The sequence below is a fragment of the Notothenia rossii genome (genome assembly GCF_949606895.1).
Source record: "Notothenia rossii genome assembly, chromosome: 8".
Lineage (NCBI taxonomy): Eukaryota > Metazoa > Chordata > Actinopteri > Perciformes > Nototheniidae > Notothenia > Notothenia rossii.
Window position 1 is genome coordinate 40,341,681 of NC_136906.1, and position 20,937 is coordinate 40,362,617.

The window sequence follows — 20,937 nt, forward strand, 5'->3', positions numbered from 1 at the left end:
TAGGGCTGTCAAGTTAACGCGTTAATAACGCGTTAACGCAAAAAAAAAGTTAACGCCACTAATTATTTTAACGCGATTAACGCATGTTTTTTTTTTGTCCTCAGCCGCCTCGTAGTTTCAGAGCGCATCGAGTTTAAAATACCATCTACAAGCTGATGCTGACAGCCCCGCTCCTGCTGCCCGCTTGCGGCAGACCACACTTCCACGCTCACCGGCAGGCACCGACTGGCCATCGGGAGGACCAGGAGGGCGTGTGTATGTGTGGCGCGAGCGAGAGAGAGAGACCTTACGTGTATTGTTGTTGTTAGCATCTCGTGTTAGCTAGCAGCGCTAACGGATTTAAGGAGCTGTTTAAATGAAAACAGGGGAGCGACATTTCGCCGACAACTGCGCTGAGCACTTGACTTTATTCAGGTAGCCAGACAGTGGGACATAATATGAAAAGTCAGAACACTCAGCACGGGTAGTGTGCGCAACATGATTGCAGCGTCCAGGCAGCTCCTGTTCGAGCATATGCCTTGAGTTGCACATAGCTCCAACGATCCATCACAGTGTCTCTACACACACACACACACACACACACACACACACACACACACACACACACACACACACACACACACACACACACACACACACACACACACACACACACACACACACACACACACACACACACACACACACACACACACACACACACACACACACACACACACACACACACTGTATTTTATGAGAGGTTCCAGGTTGAATTGAGGTGAATATTTGTAATGTTCAGCGGTTGTTGTGTTTAATATTCATGAGGATATTTATCATTGTTCAAATGATAATACAAATTAGCATAAAGCATATTTGTCCACTTATATGTTGTTAAGAGTATTAAAAACTTGAAAAATATTCCTCTAAGGTACATTTAGAACAGATACAAAATGTGCGATTAATTTGCGATGAATCGCGATTAACTATTTTAATCGACTGACAGCCCTAATAATCAAACAACGTCCGTTAAAAAACATTATAACCAGGGCTTCACATAACTGGTGCGCAGGTGCGCATGCGCGCCTCCGCCAAAAAAAGAGCACCAGGTCATTTGAAAAAAGGCGCATTTGCGTACCAACATTGAGAGAGGGAGAGAGAGAAGGGAGAAGAGAAAATAGAGGAGAGAGAAGAGAGCGAAGAGGAGAGAGAGAGAGAGAAAGATATTTGCGAGTTGCATATGAACTCAGGGCCGGCCCGTAGCACTGGCGTTATAACTTTTTGCCAAGGCGCCAGATCTGGGGAGGCGCTGCGGTGGCAGCTCTGGGAGGGAAAACACATTTTTGACCGTTGGTGCTCATCCTAATTTTCGGCCTTGATGTAACAATATTCATAATTAATTAAATGTAACACCCTTTTCACCCCGGTTACATGTTTCATTTGCCTTGTACGATGGGCGCTGTAAGTAATGAAAATGGGGGATGTTGGCTTATCTGGCGCCCGCAGCTCACAGCCAAAGTGCGAGGGAGAGAGGGAGGGTGCACCGGTACCGGCTCTGTTGTTATTAGAATCTGGTGCTAGCTGCTTTAACGGATATAAGAAGAAGATGTGTCTACAATAATGTGGAGGGAGAGTCCTCTCCAGTCAGACTGAGAGGCTGATAACTACAGCTCAGTGAGGTAAAGGACTCTGATTGTTTAGATCAGCGGTGCCCAGTACGTCGACCGCGGTCGACCGGTCGACCGCGGGGGCAATGCTGGTAGATCGCGAGTCATTCATAAAAAAAAAAAATCCAGCTCCGTTAAAATAGACAAAACAGCTTTTGATTCCTCCTCCCTTGGCCTCCCTGCCACTTAATTCAGGAGTTTACTTGATTGACAGAAAAAGCGACCTATTGCTTTCCAGTCTGTTAACCCAGAATGCAAAGCGATACAAAATCAGTCAAGTGCCGGGAGAGACAAACAACAAAATGAGTGCGGGAACGAGCAAAAAGCTAAAGACATACCACTTCCACACAGAATGGGAGGGAGAATCTTTTTTTGTGATGTCACATTCAAAGGTTATTTGCCTTATTTGTAAAGCAAGCGTCGCTCTGCCAAAGAAAGGTAACGTGGAGAGGCATTATCGGAGTGTTCACAAGGCATATGACAGCGACTTCCCTCCGAGTAGCGAGTTGAGAAAGAGAAAGGTCATGTATTATTGCTACACAAACATTATCTCTTAGTCTTAGTGTCGCCAACTCGTTTCTAACATGCAAAAAGACAAACAAATGCGTCTATGGTCGGTGTATTTTCTATCTTTCCAATCCAGAAGAGATCTCTCTCTCCCCCGTCTGTTTGCAAGGGGGCGGGGCAGTTTACACACACGCAGCTCCTACATGCAGCAACACACGGAGGAGATGGTGGAGAGAAGCGCTCCAAGGTGTGGTTACATGTTACCCGTCTTGAGGTGGACAATGCTCGTCACCAAAAGTGTTTAGCATGTAAGGGCGGTAACACGAGCAATTTGTCTAAACATTTAGTAAAAGTGCACCACATTCAGACGGAGGAATGCACCGGGTTCGACTGTCTTTCTCGTAGCTCTGTAGCCCCATCCACGAGTAACGTTTCCACGTCAGGTGTTATGTATGCTAGCAGCAACACACAGAGTTAACTACATTATACAAACATGGGTTAATGATTAGACTTAGTAACTGAGTTATTTATTTTGTTAAAGTTTCAGCTATTCTGTTTACAGTTCTGTCATCACATTATTTAATACGATTTGTTAAAACATTGTTGTTTCTTTTGATGTGAAATATTATTTATTTAATTCAAATAAAAAGCAATGTTAATTTTGTTCACAATTTGTTCAGTTAATTTAATAATATATGTATTTTTGAATCAAGTATTCATCTTTATTGTCTTCATTGTTAGTTTCCACATGCCTAAAACAACCTCAAACTAAATCTAAAAGTTGATGGCTAAATAAGAGCGTTTGAGAAATTGTGCAAGGCACACAGCAGTAGTCCGAATAGTCGATTAATCGTTTCATTAATCTATAGATTAATCGATAATCAAATTAGTCGTTTGTTGCAGCCCTATTGTAGTTATCCCATGTAAAAATAAAACGTGTTATTCAGCAACCCTTGCAATTTGGGATTTTATTTTTGGTTGGTAGACCTCGGTTAGCTGGTCATTTCAAAAGTAGCTCACCAGCCAAAAATGTGTGGGCACCCCTGGTTTAGATAGTTAACTTTAGTCTAAGTTCAAACGGTTTGGTCACAATTTATGTAAACACATATTTCCAAGGCACTCCTTTATAATTATTGGGATAAACAGGTTTGAAATCATTCCAATGTATACTTAGGACAGTAACCAAAAATATCCTTTAAAACTGGAGAGATACAAAAAAAATGCATAAATAAATGTTAAGGTAAAATAAGATATGAATTAACAACACAAATGAAATAAGTTACATTAATTTGTTATTGGCTATGGTAGGTTATTGTTTATGTTCACTACATGTGTGTTCTGTGTTCACCTCCGCATGTGTGTTCAGTGCCGTGTGTCTGGCAAATAAAGTCAAGACCCCCTCAAAAGTTACGGTTTATTTCATTTTAAGGATGAGCACCAAGCAAGATTTCCAGGTGCTCCTTTGAGAACCAGGGCAAAAAAGTTATGTGCACCCTTGATTATAACTCATATAATGAGACGTTCTGCAGTAAGGAGGGTGGTTTCACCGAGGACAGGTGTTCTTACTTTTATGTAGTTGACGGATAATTTTTACTTTACACGACACTGTTCAACATTTAATTATGCTTTACTCTTTAACTAAACAACCGCGGATTTCTTGAACGACTCTTTCGCGAAAGATTTGTGAAGACATCTGCGTTCTTGTGACACGTAAATACTACGCGTCCTATGTTTTGGTGCGGACTGCATTCACACCAGCAATGAACCGCTCCAGAGTTCACAAGCAAGCGCTCCGAGACCACCTATTTTAGCGGACCAGAGTCCGCTTGTTTAGTTCACTTCAGAGGTCTCAGACTGTGTTCACACCGACCCAAATGAACCGCACCAAGCGGCTAAACGCACCAGGGTTCGATTCAACCGGATTATAAAACGCTGGTGTCAATTATTGTCGCCGTTATCTCAGTGGGTCTCAAACGGTTTGTTGTTTGCAAATTTGTTGTTTGTTGTTCGTTACAAAATGTTATAATTAGGGCCCGAGCATGGATGTGCTAGGACCCGACGGCGTCCTAGCACGAAGTGCGAGGAAACCTATTGTTATTGGTGGAATTATTATTATTATTATTTTTAGTCACCATCTTTCCTGTTTTTGAGGCCTTTAGGATGCTGACAAAGTTGTATAATTTTGCACGGACGCCAGGACCCGTAAAAATTGCAACATTCTGGAGTCAATGGGTTAAAATATTCCAACGTGCTCAATAGCGCCACCTATCAAAATCCCATTTCGGAATAAATGTACAAAGTCGCACCGTAACTCCGAATGACCTGAAATTTTGCACACATATCCGGGTGGACCTGCTCTACAAATAATCCTCTTGGAACCCTAAGCTCCGCTTACATTTTTGTTCTTCTAAATTAGCATAATGTTCAAAACAGTTAAATATTCACTTAAATTTCAATTTTCAGTTTTTCAACACCAAACTTCATATCCAGCATTGGCGGAGGGTCAGACACATTACCATAGAAAATGAGCATGTTAGGACGATAAATGTTGCCGCCGTCAATCAAAACGTACTCGCAAAAAGGCGGGGCTTAAAAAGAAATGCTCATAACTCATCAACAATGTATTCAAACAACAAAGATTTGGTAGATAGGTTCAAATCTTCTTGGGGAATACGCACACCAAAGCATTTTCATTTTGGACTATAGGGGGCGCCAACAACACCACCAATTTATAACTCAAGAGCGGATGGACTAGTTATTTTAATTTTTTTTAGACATACTCTCAGGGTGACTACGAACTCAGATTTAAAGTGTCGCAAAAAATTCAGAATGTGGGCGTGGCCTATACTTTTTTTTTTTATTGCGATATCATAAAATGAGCTTCGGACGCAAAACTTGGGACACACATCAGAGCCCACGAACTTTTCGAGAATGTAAAAAAAACCTTAATTTTTCAAAAAAACTGCTCACTAGCGCCCCCTATTGTGTGGTAGTCACATATAGTTTCTCAGAACTTCACGACTATTGGCACAGACATTCCTCATGGAATTGCGGACATATTTGTAAATAGATTCCATTAGCCCCGCCCCCCAGGAAGTTGGCCATTTTGAAAAATGTACGTTTTTCATGCATTTTAAGCACATTCTTGCGAACTCCTCCTTGGGGAATGATCGGAAAAATTCCAGTCCAGGACACGTTCAGCCCCTATCCAATATGATGCTAAATTGAGAAGAACATTTTTGATAGCTCAATCGTGGAGGTCGTAAGCTAACAGCGAATACACCATTTTCGACGATTTACATGTCGCAAATTGCTCCAAATTAATCAAATATAGTTGTTCCAATATTCACGAAACGCTATATATACATTATTATTATGATTGCACACATATTTCAAATTGCCTTCCATTAGCCCCGCCCCCCAGAAAGTCAGCCATTTTGAAAAATGTGCGTTTTTCATGCATTTTAAGCACATTCTTGCGAACTCCTCCTAGGGGAATGATCGGAAAAATTCCAATGCAGGACAAGTTCAGCCCTTATCCAATATGATACTTAATTGCGGAGCACATTTTTGAATAATCACTCGTGGAGGTCGTAAGCTAACAGCGAATACACCATTTTTGACGATTTACATGTCGCAAATTGCTCCAAACTGTTTGCATATAGTTTTTCCGATATTCACGAAACGCTGTATACACATTGCTATTATGATTGCACACATATTTCAAATTGCTTTTCATTAGCCCCGCCCCCCAGAAAGCTGGCCATTTAGAAAAATGGGCGTTTTTCATGCATTTTAAGCACATTTGTGCTCATTCGTCATAGGGAAATGATGTGAAAAATTCCAATCGAGGGCAACTTAAGCGGATATCCAATGTGATGCAACATTGCGAAGGAATAGTCGATCGCTTGAACATGGAGCTCGTAAGCTAATGGAGAATTTACCATTTTTGACCATTTATATGTCACATAAAGGGGACTTAAAGGGGACCTAAAAACAGGGCTGCAACGGATTTGATACATGTGGATTCTGATTTGCACCTCTATGATGTCACTCCACCTGTATGGTCAACTCTCCACCTATCAGGGGAATGAGAGGTTGCAGTGGCATGGCAACAGCATAGCAACAGCATGGCAACAGCATAGTAACATGACGCTTGTGCCTCGCCCCCTCCTTTGCAGGGGGGGGGGGGGTGTCAGCTCCAGCTCATGCAAAGACAGCTGGAGTGAGGCAAAATGAGGCATGGCTAAAATGCATGATCCTTTTGGTATTTTGAAAAATAAAATTTATAAATATACCTTATATAGGTATGGCCCTACAATATATTATTCAAATATAGCATGATAGGTCCCCTTTAAGCTACTGAGACCCGCCTGTCTGCACCTTCAACTCTCACACACACACACACACACACACACACACACACACACACACACACACACACACACACACACACACACACACACACACACACACACACACACACACACACACACACACACACACACTTACACATTGTACAACAAACACAAACAGCTCCTAAAGCATAACTACATATCAGGCTACAGCCCTTGTATATTTTATTATGTGAAGCACTATATGGTTTCATGAAAAATATCTACTGTTTATTGGTAGATATCTCCTGAAGCCTACAAATCAAGTGTGAAATGTAGGCCTGTTACATATCTTATTGAGCGATATATATTATACACACTGTTCTGCTTTCTGCACTGACCTCAGCAGCTGTTCTCACTGTAAACATCGCCTCACAATGAAAGCATAACCTAACATCCAGGGGAGATGTGATTAGTGAGTAAACAAACAAACAAACGGTAAAGGGCAGAAAGTCTGATGCACATTTGATCATCTTGAATAACTTATAATCACAACTGGAACAGTTTGCAGAGCTGTGCTTCGTTGACATCCAGCCATGCGTCTTGCCTCTTTTAAACATCACTGTTGGCTGAAATCGTCTCCGGAGAATACTTCAGTGTACCCCCGGTTATAGCTCCTCCAGAGACACTCCTCTCTCCTCTAAATCAGTGTATCCTCAGTCAGGGCTTCTCCAGACAGCCTACTCGATAATCGATCCTCGACGAGCCTTTAGAGAAATTAGTTTTCCTTCCAGACGGCGCACCGACATCCGTTTCCGGGTTGCTGCAGGATGACCTGGGAGTCTGGGACGCGAAATTAGAGAAATGACAAACGGCTCATTTCCGAGTACTCGCGCGCGTCTGTTTGACGCCAGGACGACCGGCCGCCCTCCCCGACAGGCGCACGGACGCGAGGGCCCGCTCATCACTGCGCGCACAAGTGCGACCGCAGTTTTAATTTGTTTTGTATTCGTCCGTGACCACGACGCCATCTGCGATCGATTAACTTGTGGACAATGATCCCTCGCTCTACGCCTCCTGTACCCAGTCCCGGACTGGCAATCGGGAGGACCGGGGGGTTTCCCGATGGCCTGGCCTGTTAAGTGGCCTGCCTCACACAGGGTGACTGGCTGTCTACATGATGTGGCCTGCCGACATGGCCACTGTCATACAGATCATAAATCAAAGCCCTTGATTGGTCTCTGTGTGTCATTCAAGCTCGGGATAACCTCAGCTCAGGTCAGGTAAAGGACTCTCTGAGTGTTTAGATGGTTAACTTAGTCTAAGTTCTCAGTGGGTCTCAAACGGTTTGGTCACCATTTATGTAAACACATATTTCCATTTGAGAGGGTAGTGATTAGTAAAATATGCATGAATAAATAAAAAAAAAGTTAACTAGGTGAAAAAAGGTAAGATACACTTTTAAAACTTGTTGAGAGTCTTTGCTGCTGCCTCAAAGAGGAGCAGGGAGGAGAGGAGAGAGACAGGAAAGGCTGATTCAGGAGCACAGACACACTCACAACTATAAATGAACCAAAAATAAATTAATAAACACGTTTCAGTGTTTTTTTCATATTGGAAATGGTATGTTATTGGTTATGGCCATGATTTTATGATTATTGAAATGTAGACAGTTCTGTTTCACATACGTGTTCCCATAGATCTAGTCTCTTTATTTCCCACTGAAAATGCACCAGATTAATGCATTTAACTCAAAAATAAAAATAAAAAACTTACCGGGGGAGCATGCCCCCGGACCCCCACTTAAAATCACATTGATAGCTTCCTAAATACATTTTTTTGTTGTTGTAATTACAGTCCATATGCGTATTTGTGGGTAGTAGATTTAAACTACAGGGCTATCACTATGGGCCCTGTCTGTACCTGTTCGCTCTGCCATCGCGTGAAGGGTCTGCTAACAAGCGACCAACAGAAAGGTTAATGTTAATGTTGTTGCACGTCACCTCAACCCCCCCCCCGCTACCACCACCCCCCCCAGTATATTTCAGATCTGTGGGAAGCACTGGACATGCTCATATTCTTAAAGAAGAATGAGTATTTAATAGCTGCATTCTGTGCATAGGCCCTGTTATAGTTTTTAGTTTTAGTTTTTTTATTAGGATCCCCATTAGCACTAGCATGAGCATTGGCTATTCTTCCTGGGGTCCTCACCCACACAAATATATAGATTGTTGATCTCTGTTGTAATAGGGTTAGGTTACCAGTGGCGTTCTTATATGTACAAAAGTGGTGGGGCACAAAAAACGTAGATGTTTATACGGACTGTCTCAGAAAATTAGAATATTGTGATAAAGTTCTTTATTTTCTGTAATGCAATTTAAAAAAACAAAAATGTCATACATTCTGGATTCATTACAAATCAACTGAAATATTGCAAGCCTTTTATTATTTTAATATTGCTGATTATGGCATACAGCTTAAGAAAACTCAAAAATCCTATCTCAAAAAATTAGAATAGTTCCTCAGACCAAGTAAAAAAAAAAGATTTATAACAGCAAAACACAATCAAACATTTGAAAATGTCCATTAATGCACTCAGTCAGTACAACTAAACATATCTATAACTAGTTTAGGTAGTTTGAGAGGTAATTAAAATAGCTACGTGTGATATTCTAACCTGAAGTGTGTGTTTTGTTCCGCTCAACACTGCTGCTGATCATGCAGAGCTGTGTGTCGACTCGTCAGCAGCAGCTGATCTCTCTCTCCCGTCAGATTAGACTTCACTCGCGTTTATGTCCATATCGATCAGATCTAGCTATTGATATATATATATATTGATATGACTACTGTACCTGCTTATCAAAACACCTAAACAAGCCTACCGGACTCTACCGGTGCACACTCTACCAGTGCACACTCTACCAGTGTGCTGTGCACACTCTACCAGTGCACACTCTACCAGTGCACACTCTACCAGTGTGCTGTGCACACTCTACCAGGGCATTCTCCACCCAGGAATGATCAGATGACCAGTAGGAAATGTCTTTGCGTGGTGTGGTGTGGTGAGGTGTATGTTGGTTGTGTGTGTGTATCTGATGAATAGGCCTGTCGCGATAATCAATAAATTGACTTATCTTACAATAAATCAAAATGAACTTGATAACTTTTCTGAGCTCGACAAATTGCCGTTTACATGCGTGTTTGTTTACATAAAGATGTGACCAGCATTTTAGCCAGGCGCACTGTGGCTGCCGGCCCGGCGCGCTGTGAGGGGTGGGGCTCACACACAGCCCATGACACAGCCATGTCAGGACACAAATTAATAATATAGAGACAAGCAGGGGACAAGGTGTGACTTACGGCCCCCTACACACGGCGGCGTGCGTTGCCGCTTCAACGCTTCTGCCCATTCACTTTGAATGGGGTGACGTCACGATTCGCCAAACTGCATTGTAGGAGCAAAGCGTAGCTTCTCTCGTGGTGCTCGCTGCAAAAGTAGAGCAATGTTCTACTTTTGCCGCCTCGACGGAGGCGTCAGCCAATCGAATCATATGCCAGTGCAAGCTCTAGCCAATCAAACCGCGTGCTTGTGTGTCTGGGGCGGGAGATTCATGTTATTGGTTGTTGGTCGAGTTTCAGCCCCCCCCCCCGCCGGCAAGCGACAACGCACACCGCCGCGTGTAGGAGCCGTTACTCGAGGGGAATTTGAAGTTAAATGGAAGTGGTTGCAAAACCTAACTCCATCTCCGGTGTGGAATTATTTTGGATTTAAGCCAAATCAACGAGGCGAACCTACGGACTTGAATGAGCCGGGCGGTGTGTCGCATTTGTTTAAAAAAGGTAGAAACAAAAGCTAGTAATACGACCAACCTTAAACTGGACCTAAAACACAACCACCCCATTCCGTGTTCGCAGCTGGGAGCAAACACGGCAGCTGGAGATGGAGAGCCCCCACCTTCCTGACAGTTTGCAATCAAAGATGCATTTGCCCGACAATGCAAACATGTTGGTGCTCCTTGCTCGAAAACTTTGAAATACAGATTTGAATATGGCCTGTTGAGGCATTTGGGTCTTTGTATGGACAGTGGACTGTACACTTGACTGCTCTTTTTTTTGCTTGAGAGACAATGTGTGCTCATATTTAATTATATATATATATATATATATATATATATATATATACACAGGACTGTCTCAGAAAATTAGAATATTGTGATAAAGTTCTTTATTTTCTGTAATGCAATTAAAAAAACAAAAATGTCATACATTCTGGATTCATTACAAATCAACTGAAATATTGCAAGCCTTTTATTATTTTAATATTGCTGATTATGGCATACAGCTTAAGAAAACTCAAAAATCCTATCTCAAAAAATTAGAATAGTTCCTCAGACCAAGTAAAGAAAAAAGATTTATAACAGCAAAACACAATCGAACATTTGAAAATGTCCATTAATGCACTCAGTACTTGGTTGGGAATCCTTTTGCACGGATTACTGCATCAATGCGGCGTGGCATGGAGGCAATCAGCCTGTGGCATTGCTGAGGTGTTATGGATGCCCAGGATGCTTCAATAGCGGCCTTTAGCTCATTAGCATTGTTGGGTCTGGTGTCTTTCAGCTTCTTCTTCACAATACCCCACATATTCTCTATGGGGTTCAGGTCAGGGGAATTTGCAGGCCAATCGAGGACAGTAATGCCATGGTCAGTACACCAGTTACTGGTGGTTTTGGCACTGTGGGCAGGTGCCAGATCATGCTGGAAAATGAATTCCTCATCTCCATAGAGCTTTTCAGCAGACGGAAGCATGTTGTGCTCTAAAATCTCTTGGTACACAGCTGCATTTACTCTGGGCTTGATGAAACACAGTGGACCAACACCAGCAGCTGACATGGCTCCCCAAACCATCGCTGACTGTGGGAACTTCACACTGGATTTCAAGCAACTTGGATTTTGCTCCTCTCCAGCCTTTCTCCAGACTCTGGCGCCTTGACTTCCAAATGAAATACAAAACTTGCTTTCGTCTGAAAAGAGGACTTTGGACCACTGTGCAACTGTCCAGTGCTTCTTTTCCTTAGCCCAAGTCAGACGCCTCTTCCGTTGTCTTGAGTTCAGAAGTGGCTTGACCATGGGAATACGGCTATTGTAGCCCATTTCCCGGACACGTCTGTGAACAGTGACTTTTGATACCTGGACTCCAGCTTCAGTCCACTGTCTTTGAAGCTCCCCAAAATTCTGGAAGCGACTCTTCTTCACAATGCTGTTAAGGCTGCGGTCATCTCTCTTGGTTGTGCAGCGTTTCCTGCCACATTTCCCCCTTCCAACAGACTTTTTGTGGATGTGCTTTGAAACTGCACTCTGTGAACAGCTTGCTCTTTGAGAAATTTCTTTTTGTGTCTTACCCTCCTGATGGAGGGTGTCAATGACGGTCCTCTGGACAGCAGTCAGATCAGCAGTCTTCCCCATACTTGTGATTTAGTTTACTGAACCAAGCTGAGTGTTTTTCAAGGCTCAGAAAACCCTTGCAGGTGTTTCGAGTTAATTAGACGATTCAAGTGATTCGTTGAACACCCTACTAGTATACTTTTTCATGATATTCTAATATTTAGAGATAGGATATTTGAGTTTTCTTAAGCTGTATGCCATAATCAGCAATATTAAAATAATAAAAGGCTTGCAATATTTCAGTTGATTTGTAATGAATCTAGAATGTATGACATTTTTGTTTTTTTAATTGCATTACAGAAAATAAAGAACTTCTAATTTTCTGAGACAGTCCTGTATATAAGCTTCTGCAGTGGCGTGCAGTGAGGTTCATGGCTGGTGAGGCACTGGCACTGACTCTTCAGGTTTACAAATATTATATTTTGACCTAAATCAAAATATTCTATTATTTTTAAAAGCTTTTTTTGTCTGATGCTTCGATTAATTTTAAACAGAAAATGTAATTTTATCATTTAAATATTGAATTGTTCTCTCTTAGTAAGATCCCATTTTCAATGAAATTGCGGTCTTACCTTGACTTGAAGATGAAGTCCATTTTCCTATCCTTCTGGACAAAAATCTCTTACTTTTTTGTAAAAGTCCTCCTTATCTTCTTGTAGTTTCAAAAGTCTATCATAAATCTAATCGATAGATTTATGATTGGAAAATTATAAAAGTAGGGTAGACATGTGGATATTATCCGGCTGAACAAAACATGCATTTCTCTAACAGGTACGTTTCCCACAGATCTTATTTTGAGCTATTTTCTAAAATCCTATGGAGGAATCTCATAGCTCTTTTGTCGAGGGAACCCATGCGCAGCTTACTTCCGGGTTTTAGGACGTGTTTCTGCACCTCTCTCGTCTCCTCTTCACACACTACACTTTTCAGCTCTGAATTATGTGAGATGACGTATGGTGGGGATGGCAGCTCAGTGCCCCTATGGTCATTATTTTTTTGCCACACACATTAAATAGGAAAATACTCTGAGCATGCGCATTGTAGTTTTTACAGTCACCATTCACTTTGACAGTGAGAGGGAGGGGCATGATCGGGTTTTGTCCCACATGGCTCTAAACAGCTCAATAGGCACATACTGTAGACACTAATTAGAAGAACACAGACTAAAACAGCAATGTGCAAACGAATCAGATGATTAACCATTATCTTAAAATATATTTTATATATATACCTATATATATATTATTTTTTTGCATTTCTTTGCATTTTTTTGTAATCATTATTTGTAATGCAGAAATAATTAAAAATAATGAAAAAAAATACAAAAATACAAAAAAATATATATATATATATATATATATATATATATATATATATATATATTTTAAAGGTCCATGGCCATTTCCACTGATCATAATTCCATTGTTGAGGTCTACTAGAATAGATTTATATTGTGCAATTTTCCAAACTCACATTGGTTTCTCATACAGCATCTCTGTAAACTACTTGTATTCACTGAATTTCACTCTCTGCCTTTAGCGGCTTGTTGTTGCTCCAGTAGCTCCAGCCCCCACCCTCCCTGTGAGCACAGTGTGCTCTGATTGGTCGGGACGTTGTGAATCGCGCTAAGCTCCGTGGAGGTGTTGTTTCGTTGTTTAGCGATACACAGCCAAACTCATCCTGAGCACACACAAAGTCACAGCCGAAGTAAAAACAATAAGTGTGGCTTGATATTGAGTAAGAAAATGGTTGATAAACGCTGTGAGAATGGGTCTGCAGAGAGAGAGAGAGCGAGCCTGCAGCCAGGGAGGAGAAAATCAGCAGAGCTGCTTGCACTGAGTGTGTGTGTGAGGAAGTCCGTGGATTGGTCAATTTGGACCAATCAGCAGGGGCTTAACTTAACGACTCCGCGGACGTAACATAACTGCTCCACGGATTGGTCCATTTCGTTCCGGGTACGGTTGACATCATGCGTACCCGGAAGAATCAAATGGACAATGACGTATCTCCAACGAGGCGTTTTGGGGAGGTATTTTCTGTGTTAGAGTTTTACTCGCTACAGGGTGTACTTTCAGGGTTTTTGACTCTGCAGACCGTTTACATGCATAAAAACCTTCATAACACAGAAGGGGACGGGTAATAACCAGAAAAGCATGACATGGGACCTTTAAGATCATGTTTGATCATCTGATTCGTCTGTACATTTCTGTTTTAGTCTGTGTTCTTCTAATTAGTGTCTACAGTGTGTGCCTATTGAGCTGTTTAGAGGCCATGTGGGACAAAACCAAATCATGCCCCTCCCTCTCACTCTCTAAGTGAACGGTGACTTTAAAAACTACACTGCGCATGCTCAGAGTATTGTCCTATTTAATGTGTGTGGCAAAAAATAAATAATGACCATAGGGGCACTGAGCTGCCATCCCCACCATACGTCATCTCACATCATTCAGAGCTGATTGGCTGTGAGTACATGTGCCGCGAAAAGTGTGGTGTGTGAAGAGTAGACGAGAGAGGTGCAGTGACGCATCCTAAAACCCGGAAGTAAGCTTTGCATGGGTTCCCTCCACAAAAAAGCAATGAGATTCCTCCATAGGGTATGATAGACTTTTGAAACTACAAGAAGATAAGGAGGACTTTTACAAAAAAGTGCACTATATATACTTAACACCAAAAGTAAGAAAATCTGTGTTTGGTAGATTATTTCTTGTAACAATGTTGTAACAATACATCTTATAACATTGCAAAGCCTGTTTATTTACATTTCAAGTGGTGCCATATTTGTGACCAGCATGAGGAGGAGAGGCTGTTGTGGCTGTGTTTGGTTCTTCCACATGCTACTGAGGCTCCTGGTTAAATGAATACATTGTTCATAAACAAATGTTGCCAAAATGTCTTGATTCATCAGACTTTAAACATCCAATCTACCAAACAAGAGTCAACAGCAAAAAATAGCTGTTTGGCATTGGCAGAGGAGATTTGTCCCATTTTCATGGGCGCGCCCCATTAAGTTCAGTTTATAATCAATAAGTAGTGATTAACATATGAATAAATTATTTTTTACAGAACACACCATGGCCACAACCCTGGAGGATGTAGGCAAACAGGTGAGTACAATTAAACTAATCACATATATATATTAGGGCTGTCAAACGATTAACATTTTTAATCAGATTAATCACAGCTTAAAAATTAATTAATCATGATTAATCACCATTCGAACTATGTCCAAAATATGCCATTTCTTTATGTATATTGTTGTGGGAATGGAAAGATAAATGAAAGAAGGCGGATATATCCATTTAACATACAGTAGCCTATGTATGTACAGTTGCAAGAAAAAGTATGTGAACCCTTTGGAATTACCTGGATTTCTGCATAAGTTGGTCATAAAATGGAGGAAGCCACTGCTGTCCAGAAAAAACATTGCTGCACGTTTTAAGTTTGCAAAAGAGCACCTGGATGTTCCACAGCACTACTGGCAAAATATTCTGTGGACAGATGAAACCAAAGTTGAGTTGTTTGGAAGGAACACACAACGCTATGTGTGGAGAAAAAAAGGCACAGCACACCAACATCAAAACCTCATCCCAACTGTGAAGTATGGTGGAGGGAACATCATGGTTTGGGGCTACTTTGCTGCCTCAGGGCCTGGACAGATTGCCATCATCGACGGAAAAATGAATTTTCAAGTTTATCAAGACATTTTGCTGGAGACCGACTCTGTCGTCCGGTGATCTAACCGCCTTCTGGAAAAGCTTCACAAGTACGTTGGTACGCAAATGCGCTTTGTGACACCAGTGACGGTACGCATTTCAGATTGTTGCCGCGCATGCCTACCTGCGTACCAGTTATGTGCACCTAGTACTACAGCAATAGTATTCTCCGTCGGGAGTTCCTGCAACAACACCATGCCGTTATCTTGATTCTGATTGGCCAGAAGACATTATCAAAGATGTTCTATTGAGAAGACGATCACTACGTGACAAACGTTTTCAAAACCGTTTCTAGTCTTCGTTATAAGTGGCTACTGAAATCAATCTTACTAACTGCTGTCTGTGCAATTCTCAGCGCGAGTTGGCGGACTTTATTTTGCTTACTTTAACATCATTTTTCATGGTGGGGCTAAGCCATTTCTTGGTATGGGTGTAGCCTACCCCAGCCATACCCTGGCGCTGCCACTGGTGGGATGTATGGGTCGGGCCATTCTGCACATGCGTTAAATGCGTTAAATATTTTAACGCAATTAATTCAAAAAATTAATTACCGCCGTTAACGCGATAATTTTGACAGCATTAATATATATATATATATATATATATATATATATATATATATACATACATACACATATGTATATACACATATATATATATATTAGGGCCGGGACTTTAACGCGTTAATTAAGATTAATTAATTACACAAACATTAACGCGTTAAAAAAATTAACGCATTTTAATCGCACTTATTTTTGCCCTGCGGAACGTTTCTCACTGGATGAGTTTCAGGCGTACCGATTATACTGGAGCACCAACTAACGTTCATGATTTCAGACAACAACAAACCACAGTGAACAATAGTCAAACATGAACGAAGAAGCGGATGAGAGCGCTTTGGTTGGACGCACGGATGGAAGGGTCGAAATTGGGGGGGGGGGGTGCTAGTGGATGGCCGGAGCTGTTAGATTAACATTAACATGCTTATTGTAGTTGTAAGTGCACTGCCTTGCGGTCTGTAGCACCGTCCTTGATGGAGCATATGTGTGGGCTGGACCTGCATTTTACAGGAAAGGAGTGAGCAGAGAGTAGAGTAGTTGTTGATTCTCGTTCTGTTTTCTGTGAATATCTGCCTCATCCTCTCAGACTTTGAGTTGCGCGCGCTACTAAAGAGACGTGTTACCATGGAAACCAAACAATGGTGTAGCTGTATTAAAGTCAGAGTGGAAACAGTCGTGTGTAAATCTGAATTTGTCAGAAATCGGGAGAAATGCGGGAGAAATATGACCCCGGGAGGAAACCGGGAGAGGGCAATGAAATCGGGAGTCTCCCGCGAAAATCGGCAGGGTTGACAAGTATGACCCACACCCAACCCACACTCAACCAGATGACTGGTTTCAGGGCCAGGATAACTAAGTCCGCGTCTGAAAAAATAACCAGCTCACTGGATTGCACTCGACTGTAGACCACTTGGAGTGGTAGAAGATAAGGGGCTGCAAAAGGTACTACAGATTGCATCGTCTGACACAACATATGAGCTGCCATGCAGAAAGACAGTGACAAAAAGAATCCAGCAGCTTTATGACAATGAAAAGGAAGATAAAGAGAATTTATTGGAGAAAGCCGAATGTGTTGCCCTGACTGGGGATCATTGGACCTCGGTAAGCAATTCAAATTACCTCTGTGTGACGGCACACTTTATTGACATCTTCTCACTGTTCTCAGGTCAAATATTTATATGTGATTAAAAATGCGATTAATTTCGATTAATTAATTACAAAATTTTAATCGAGTCCCGGCCCTAATATATATATATACATATATATACATACACATATATTTAAGCAATAGCTCACGACAGGCCGTGGTATATGCTCATTATATCACAGCTAAGGGGCGTGGTTCGGCCCGACGCGAAGCGGAGGTTACATTGAGCTATTGCTTTTATAAAACGGTTACCAAGTGTGGCAATATGAAAGAAAAATACACACTCTAATTTAAATAGTTTTTATTAGTAAATGATGATGTTCAAAATAAAATAGTCCCTCCGTTGCCTTCTGCACGAAACATAGTGCGAGGTGGTTGCTATGCAACAACACTAACAGCTAGCGAACATATTAGACAAAGAGCGTTGATCCATTATTTGGCTATTTATTTACATTCATCTGTATGTTGCACCCACTGACTTTATCCGATCCCCGAGATTCGGCTTCCAGTAGCTCTGGAGAGAGCTTTCGCTCCTGTGGCCAATAACGGTCATAATTTCTCTGCTTTGTTTCAAGACCCGCATCAGAAAGCTTTTGAATGGTGGTACTTTTCCAGTTGGTCTACCTGCTCTTCACGTAGCTCTGCATGTCGTCGTTCAGGTGCTTTTCTTTTGGAGATAGGCACTGCTCAATCCACTCCTCCATAGTAAGACCCCCCCGGAGGTCGAAGTTAATCTTAAATGTTTCCATTTTATGCTTTGTAAGTTTGTTTCGTAACGGAAGACATTTTAATATATTTATAAAACTGACAAGTCAAATCAAGCAATCTGATTTGTCGATAGCGTTTTTGCAGACCTCTTTGATTACAGATTTGAAAACATCTTTGCTTGCTTTAAAAGTAGCACAATTCATTATGTCAAACCTTGGAAAGTATCTAGATATCCCTGCCCTAATGCCAAAGGAACTGCACACTGAATATGTTTTGCCGTTTGATGTCTATGTCTGGACCGCTGCGTAAAAAGGAGGGTTTCTGCCCCGTTACTTCTCCGCTGTTTTCTTGTTCCAGTTTGCAGTTTGCTTTTCAGCCCAACTGTATACTGTTTTTCTCAGGCGTGGAGGGATACTGACTTGTTGTGAAAAGTAACTTACAATTCTACCCTTGGTATACGCTCAGTATATCACGGCTAAGAACCAATCAGATTGCTTGATTTGACTTGTCCGTTTTATAAATATATATATATATATATATATATATATATATATATATATATATATATATATATATACATAATATGTTTCTGAAGGTGTGGCGGGGGGCCTTCCTCTTGGCGGACTTCATTCTCTCCAGCCCTGACATGTTCAGAGGAGCCACAGTCCTGGAGCTGGGAGCGGGAACAGGCCTCACCAGCATCGTCATGGCAACCATATGCAAAACAACATTCTGCACAGGTATATTTCATCAGACACAAATCATTTAAAAAAGCTCAACACTGAAAACTGACATAAGAATATCTTTACTCATCTTAATCTGAGCTCTGAGTAGTCTGAGCTCCTCTTAGTGTTTCCTCTACTGCGTCTCATTCATACAGTATCTGTTAGATTACAGCTCTGTGCTGACACAGTGATCCCAGCACACACTCCTCCCTCCATACTTCAGTTCATTCAGTCAAGACAAACTCTATGTGTGTTTTTACTGTGAGCATCGTGTCGACGACGATTACATTTTTTAATCAGATTAATCACAGTTTAAAAATTCATTAATCATGATTAATCACCATTCGAACTATGTCCAAAATATGCCATTTCTTTATGTATATTGTTGTAGGAATTGAAAAATAAATGAAAGAAGGCGGATATATCCATTTAACATACGTATGTATGTTTATTATAACATTGTTCTGTGTGTCAAAATGAAAGACAGCCCACACACCTAGGCCTATCAATCATCAAACCGTGGGGTCTTATTTCATTACGTGTTGATTTATATCAACACGGGGGGGACGTTGTGATCAGCTGTTTTAGCGCAGTTCTCCAGTGAAGGGGCCGGGGGTGAGTCTCCCTCCGCAGCCGGTTGGCGTAGTTTTGGCACAATTCCGTTGTACAGACCGACGTTAACAGCAGCCCTGTCTGTGCACACGGAGACCGACTCTGTCGTCCGGTGATCTAACCGCCTTCTGGAAAAGCCTCACAAGTAGCCTACATCGGTACGCAAATGCGCTTTGTGACACAAGTGACGGTACGCATTTCAGATTACGCACATAACCAGGCTGCGCACCCCTGTACTACAGCAAAAGTATTCTCCGTCGGGACTTCTGCAACAACACCACGCTGTTATCTTGATTCTGATTGGCCAGAATACATTATCAAAGATTTTCTATTGAGAAGATGATCACTACGTGACAAAAGTTTTCAAAACCGTTTCTGGTCTTCGGTATTTCGAAGTGGCTACTGAAATCAATCTTACTAACTGCTGTCTGTGCAATTCTCGGCGCGAGTTGGCGGACTTTATTTTGCTTACTTTAACATCATTTTTCATGGTGGGGCTAAGCCATTTCTTGGTATGGGTGTAGCCTACCCCAGTCATACCCTGGCGCTGCCACTGGTGGGACGTATTGGGCTGGCCATTCTGCACATGCGTTAAATGCGTTAAATATATTAAAGCAATTAATTCAAAAAATTAATTACCGCCGTTAACTCGATAATTTTGATAGCATTAATAAAAACATTCCACTGTAACTCATTTGTTATTCATATTTTAAAATAATGGCTATATTACACCCCATATCAGCCTTTCTCAAACTGATTAAATCATGCCACATATCTATACATTACTATATTGGGACATGTTCAAATAACGAAAACAAAGGAAAGGATTGGAAGTAAAAGAGTGGTGTAGGGAAATAAAAAAAGAAAGACTTTGCTCTGTGCAGTCGACAGAAGTCAGTGAGCGCAGCAGGCAGTTGGATTAATACTGTATGGCCGAGCAAAGCTATTCTGAAGTTTACCTTTAAAACCTGTGTCTCATGTAAACATTTGATTGTTTCATGGCTGAAATACCACTTGTTGTTTTACAGATGTGGGAGAGGACCTTCTAAGCATGTGCAAGAAAAATGTAACATTAAACAGACACCCGATGGAGGCTGCAGGTGAGAACTCCATCTAAACCATGTTAGCTGTCCCTGTGCACGTAGTGGAGCGAGCACTGTGGGGACCACTGCTATAACATGCTCCCAAATAAAAGGGTACAAAAGGGCTGACTTACACAAAAGATAGTAACTTAAATAGTATTTACTTACTCAATGTCAGTGGTGAGCCGTGACTTTTATACCTAGGCCCTCTGAACCCCCGCCCCTTCCCTCGAAAAAAAAAGAAGAGTTATTACGACACAGCGTATACCTCAGCGGAATATCAAAACAGCGGTCCGGGGTGCAAAACGCATCAATGACAGCGACGTTCTACCTCACAAAACAACACCATTTATATAAACACCTATCATGACAGGGCACCAACAGCCAAGTAACAATTCAAAATGAATGAAGTCGGCACGGCGGCCCACATTGAAAATGACTTAGGCCTACCTTTAATG

The 20,937-nt window shown here is 41.6% G+C and overlaps 1 protein-coding gene across 5 annotated transcripts in view; it reads left to right on the forward strand.

Moving 5' to 3' along the window:
* mettl22 (methyltransferase 22, Kin17 lysine) overlaps nt 1-20,937 on the forward strand; it is a 118,568-nt gene that overhangs the window by 43,045 nt on the left and 54,586 nt on the right. For 4 of the 5 annotated variants that reach the window (XM_079643035.1, XM_079643036.1, XM_079643033.1 and 1 more), the window contains 3 exons: nt 14,996-15,036; nt 18,656-18,800; nt 20,426-20,497. In XM_079643035.1, the coding sequence (XP_079499161.1) occupies nt 14,996-15,036; nt 18,656-18,800; nt 20,426-20,497 (258 nt within the window). The remainder of the gene's footprint in view (nt 1-14,995; nt 15,037-18,655; nt 18,801-20,425; nt 20,498-20,937) is intronic. The other variant, XM_079643037.1, reaches the window with a different exon arrangement.